This window comes from Brienomyrus brachyistius, chromosome 9 (genome assembly GCF_023856365.1).
Source record: "Brienomyrus brachyistius isolate T26 chromosome 9, BBRACH_0.4, whole genome shotgun sequence".
Lineage (NCBI taxonomy): Eukaryota > Metazoa > Chordata > Actinopteri > Osteoglossiformes > Mormyridae > Brienomyrus > Brienomyrus brachyistius.
In genome coordinates, this window is record NC_064541.1 from 14,549,393 (window position 1) to 14,555,625 (window position 6,233).

Sequence of the window (6,233 nt, forward strand, 5' to 3'; positions counted from 1 at the left end):
TGACTCGCACTATAATTACCTGCCCAGAGTGACTGAACACGCTATTTGACTGTCAGTGTCATTACGTTCACTGTGGCCAAAGGCGCTGCTCCTGAAAGGAATTGTGGGAAAATATACGATACCCCCACTTCCTGTTAAAGGCACCATTTCTAAAACACAAACTGGTCCACATAATAACAAAGATGTAATAATGATGAGGATAATACATCACTTTGCTGAGGCTTTGATATTTACATGAACAGATACATCCCGGGTTACTTTGGTCCATCTTACGATATTTCAGCTTTACGATGCGTATTACAATCCCATTCTGTATTTCACTTTCAGTAAAGAAATCCAATAAATTACGTAAGATGTACAACACTTTATTTAGGCTAATGTAAGTGTGCTAAGCATGTTTACGATAAGCTAGGCTAGGCTACGATGCTTGTTAGGTTACCGCATTAACATGCATTTTCGCCTTACGATAAACCTATCGGAACGTGACCCCATCGTAACCCGGCAAGCGTTTATATTTATATGGCAGATGCTTTTCTCTAAAGTACCCAACAGCTCAGGGCAGATCATCATCATATCAACCAAATAAAGAACATCTACACACAATCAATCAACAATGACTCTATACTGCCCCACAAAGGTAAAACACAGTAACTGCATATTTTATGAAAACTGAATTATGACCAAAATCGGGTTACTTACACTCTGTTTTATCTCATGATAAAATATCTTATTTCAGCTGTGCTTGGTCTTGAATATTTACCAATGATTTACCTGCCTATTACACATACACTTTGAAGCCCTTTTTCTCGGTTTCAGTACCAGTGTAGTTACTGTGTTTTGCCTTTGCGGGGCAGTATTTTGAAGAAGCAAAGAGCATTTGAAACAAACAGCACCAAAGACAACTGAAGACACGCAACAGAGGCACACAAAGGCATCTTCATAACCCACAGACCGTCTGCCCAAAGCAGCCCCCCCCATTCACACAGCCGGACATGTTAAGCGGCACCTGCCAGCAGAGGCAGCAGAGTACATGTCTGTCCATCCTTCAGCCATAAAAAAAGAGAAGACAAGGCCATCCATGCGAAAAGCATGTTAGTTTTCCTGATACGTTTTTAGGATGATAAGTTCATGGATACAGCCGTGAAACAGCCAGTGGACGATTCTGCTCAGTGAATTAAGGTTTCACTCAGACAAACCTCATATACTTCAAGCCTTGATTTCACAATAACCCCAGCTGTGCGGCCCACGGTCGGCGTCTTACTCAGCATCTATTAGAAGGACTTCACTGCATGACTACAGCAGCCATTCCTGCAGCCCAGCGATGCAGCTGTGTGACTCACCTCCGGCCGGTACTCTTATCATTGCTGCCTATTTTTATATGAATTTATATGAATCTACAGTATTACCATTTTCAGATTGATGTTGATCTGTTGCTACGGACAGCAGAGGACAGAGAAGGGACCTGCCTATATACTGTCCATGTTCAGAAAGGGGGGGGCGGGATCATGTGAACAGAACAAGCTGACATTTTCAAACATCAGCTTAATGTTGACACTCAATGTTGTTGACCGACGATGCGATGATTAAGGAAAACACAGGCTCTGTGGGTGGGCCGAGTGTACTGCGAGACTGTGTGAGCTTCTTTGCAGCACGCCTCCTCCCACCTTATGAAATGAGACACCCCCTGAGTGACTGAAAGGTGGTATGTCCCAGGAACCTTCCATCTTCTTGGGGGGGGGGGGCATTCACATCACTTTTTAATATGCTCATCCTATTTGCCATCTCTACAAAGCTGTGAGACAGGCCTTGTGACATTTTTTGCATCAATATTTGTTCATTCTTTAAGGATACGTGAATTTCTATATACTAATATAGATTCCTAAATTAATGGCAACCAATCCTCAACAGAGCCTATTGCCATAAATCACTAACCTTCTCCATGCTACAGACCCATTTCAAATTAACAACAAAAGGTTTTAACACATCTCACTCACGCCAACATAGGGCCCCCACCACAATGATACATGGTGGCCATTTTGTGCCAGGAAGCTGATCACAAGACCTCGAGTTAAATGTTCTGACAGCACTGCACCCTCTGCAGTACCCTCAGCACTGGTATTTTTATTTGGCTCAGAAGCAAGAGTGCCCCCTACTGGCAGACCAGCTCCAACATCACAACTAGAAACAGCCTGTTTTTCCCTAGCAATATGCCATGGAGAATGACCTGGCCCACACGTGATTGGCTATCCAGGTAGTCAAGCAGGGCTGCTAATGACTGCTCTTACTACACAAATATACACCCCACCTGCCCACAGGTCCACTTTGTAAACACCGTCCTTTAGAGATCCTGTAATTCAGGGCTCAGAGATATGCAGTGTTCTGCCCAGTGAGGCTATTTCAACTGATTTAAAATGATGACCTTTGACCTTGCAGATGCCAGCTTACTGGATGAATTAATATTCACTACAAAAAGGAACCCAATGAAAAGGACCTAGTTGGAGGACGGCCAATACCACCCAGCCCTGTCTTACTGCACGTCTCAGATAAAGGCTCTCTTGCACTGCATACATTGATTAATAATTCCTTGCAGAAAGTCCAGCAAGTCACTGATGCATCTCTTAAGCAAAAACATAATGCAGATTAATGGTTAAGGCTGTGATGCTTGTCGGCATTAAAAATTCCACAGCATTAACCAGACCTGCCTGGCATTACATACTACAAAACACAGACATCAAAGCACAGACAACAAGCACACATCCAGTGAAGGTGCAGTGTGAAATTCATAGCAGCTAAATACATACAATAAAGGTGTAATGTGAAATTCAGAGCAGCTAAATGCATACAATACAGGTACAGTGAGGAATACAGGCCAGCTAAATACACACAATAAAGGTGCAGTGAGGAATAAAGACCAGCTAAATACACACAATAAAGGTGCAGTGAAGAATAGAGACCAGCTAAATACATACAATAAAAGTGCAGTGAGGAATACAGACCAGCTAAATACACACAATAAAGGTGCAGTGAGGAATACAGACCAGCTAAATACACACAATAAAGGTGCAGTGAGGAATACAGACCAGCTAAATACACACAATAAAGGTGCAGTGAGGAATACATATCAGCTAAATACATACAATAAACGAGCAGTGAGGAATACAAACCAGTTAAATTCAAACAGTGAAGGGGCAGTGTAAACGAAGATAAATATCTACAGTGAGGAATACAGGCCAACTGGATATGTGCAATGGAGATGCAGTGAGGAATACAGACCAGTTAAATATGCACACTGAAGGTGCAGTGGAGAATATGGAATATATGTCTGATATATAGTATTACAGAAACACTGTTGTTCACTGATTCTGTAATAGTGACAATAACGATCTATCTTATCTTATCTATATCTATACTGCCATTATATACTGGTGATATGCTCAGTTTGCTCACCACACAACGCACAGGCATGTCCTAGCCTGCAAGTAGCGAAAGAGCATAATCCCCAAACTGACAGGTTGAAATGATTTCTTATTCTTTAATTTCAAGATTCTCCTTCTCCCATGGAACAGTGGCCGTGATGAGGTAATCTCCCATCCAAATAATCCCCCGGAGGGACAGAGAACACTTATTCAGGCCACATTCTGACCACATAGCGATGGGCCTGCTCACCATGACCGTAGACATGAACACACCTGTCTCAGTCAGTGTCTTCTTGGCAGAGAGCAGAAATCACGGGATGTATGTGTGTGTGTGCGACCGCCTGTCCCTGCCAGAATAGAGTGGGGGTGGGGTTGTGTAATGGATGTATGTCATCCATTCTCCATGGCTTTACAGCCTCCATACTGCAGCCTCTTGGTGTCAGTGCCCCTTTATACCATGTCGTGACTAAAACGTGGTTCGCACGCGTACGCCCGGCACGGCGGCCATTGGCAGCCACTGGGGGTGGACACGAGGACATACTCACATTCCAGGTGCTTCTTCTTGGGGCCCATCACCTCATGAGTGGTGGCCTTACAGACAGCCCGGGCCACCTCGGAGCCCGTCAGGCTGTACTGCGCCGCAGCAATGCGATCCGTTAGTGTCTGCCCCGACATCTTCTCTCCGCAGCTTCAGCCTCGCCAAAGCGTCAGATCGCAGCGCCTCTCGTGTGTCCGAGGCTATCCAACACAGGCTGGGATGCGCGAGCCCGAAACCCCCTGGTCTAATAAAGAAATGTGCCTTTTCTCAGCGCCGCGTTAAAATGCCAGCTTCATAGGCGATATCGGACATGGACACTCGCAAGAAAGGTTGCGCCGCTCTTCTCGCCGCTTCAGCCCCCTTTCGCCGTTTATTCTAACACATTTGCTGATGCCCGATGTTACGAACTACCTCCTCTGGCGTTTAAAAGCTAGTAACCGAATTGCCTATTATAATAAAGACAGACTCTCAATTAATCCGCATGCGACAAACCTGCGTTTCTAAAGAATTACCGAGAGAGCCTGAATATATTTATATATTTAACCTATATATAAAATATATGTATTTTCCTCCCTACAAATAAAACCGACGCCATCCACTTCTCCAGCGTGTTTTTTCTTTGTTTCCGATTTTAATGCGGCGGATCAGAGCGGAAAAGCTGCACAGGCTGTAAGCGGTGCTGAAATGACTGCTGGCTCTGGGCGCTGCCGCTGCCGCTCCGCCGCTGATGCCCTTCTCTCCTCCGCTCAAGGACCCGTATCAGTGCAGTTCCGTGAGGCGCCTCGCTCGCCTCTCCTCTTCCTCACGCCGCTTTGTGCTGGAAGCTGCGCCGATTTAACGGGCGTTCATTTATTTCTTTATTTAGCCATTTATTTATTTATTTAGCCACCAGTCTCTCTCCTCCCCCCTTGGCCGAGTCAGCTGACCACCGTTAAAGCACTGGCGACACCCCCGCTTATCCAAGGGGAGCGGCTGCTCCCGCAATAACGCGTCTTAAACGATGCATGAAATACATCAAATCTTTCATTTCTTTGACCAATTACCAAAATATAACCCAAAATATGGCCACTTGTGTTGTATCTCCTTATGGTGCCAGTTTGCATAACGGAACTAATCAAAATATCACTATCATAATCCATTTGGTTTTAAATAAAAATAATTCTATATTGTCGTGAGCGTCAAACACCAAATAAGCCTTTAAACTGAATTAACTGGTTTTTATATAAATTAAGTCCTCTAGAATACTGGCCGCTATTCGAAATGTGTCACAGAAGTAATTAATATACAGAGCAGTTACTCAGCTATGGGTCGCGGTGTATTAAATTCATCCATCTTATCGGACAGTGGGCTGCCGACTGCCGTGTGTCATTTTAAACTTCTTTATCCTTCCTCAGATCCCTAAGATTAAAAAACCGGTTAACTAACAATTAGTTAACGTGATCCGATTGGTGATCAGCAATAACAGACATCAGCTGTTTGCTAAAATGTTTTTGCTAAATTGGCGTCAATAAAAAGTTTTGTTTTTTTTACGCAATTTGTGTTTATTTGTTCACCGTCAACAGTAATACAAAGTAGTATTCAGCGTAATTAGTATTACCAATTCAGTCATTGTTTAGGATCAACCAAATAATCATACAATTGAAAAACGGAATATTTAATACTCTATTAAATTAAACATATGCTTTAAAGATGTCTTATAGACCAATCACTGGCTCATAAGCTTCATAAATAAATAAATTTCGGTAGGAAATCACTGAATCACACCCAAACAGAGGTCATTGTGACAAAAACCCAAAACACACACAATACACTCTCAGAAAAAAGGTAAAAATTTGTACCTTTGCTCATTACTGGGGCTGAACCCTTGTAATTGTACAGGACTCTGTACAGGTAGAGAAAGAGACTATGAGGAACATTCCAAAGGTACAAACAGCATTATTATACCATCAATGGTACAGAAATGTTCCTCAGAGTGCGTGTCTGTACTTTAAAATGTACAATTACTTACAACTAAAGGTACAATTGGTAGACTCTTGATGGTACAGCCCCATTAACGAACAAAGGTACAAAATGTTTTACCTTTTTTTTAAGAGAACGTGTGTCAGAGGCCGTAGAAGTCTGCCATTTGGGGACCCTGTCACTTAGGTCCTAAATAGATCAAAACCGCTAAGTCCTTGTTCTCATGTTCCCATACTAACAGGAGAGCATCATGACCAAACACACCACGCATTTCTAGAAGCAGGACCAATACTGCAGGTGCAGCTTAAGCGATCATCCCA

The 6,233-nt window shown here is 43.3% G+C and overlaps 1 protein-coding gene across 2 annotated transcripts in view; it reads right to left on the minus strand.

Moving 5' to 3' along the window:
* Positions 1–4,868, minus strand: part of snap91a (synaptosome associated protein 91a) — a 37,477-nt gene extending 32,609 nt beyond the window's left edge. Inside the window, exon 1 of one of the 2 annotated variants that reach the window (XM_049025186.1) lies at positions 3,962–4,868. In XM_049025186.1, the coding sequence (XP_048881143.1) occupies positions 3,962–4,091 (130 nt within the window). In that variant the 5' untranslated portion in view covers positions 4,092–4,868. The remainder of the gene's footprint in view (positions 1–3,961) is intronic. The other variant, XM_049025187.1, reaches the window with a different exon arrangement.
* Between the last annotated feature and the right edge of the window lie 1,365 nt (positions 4,869–6,233).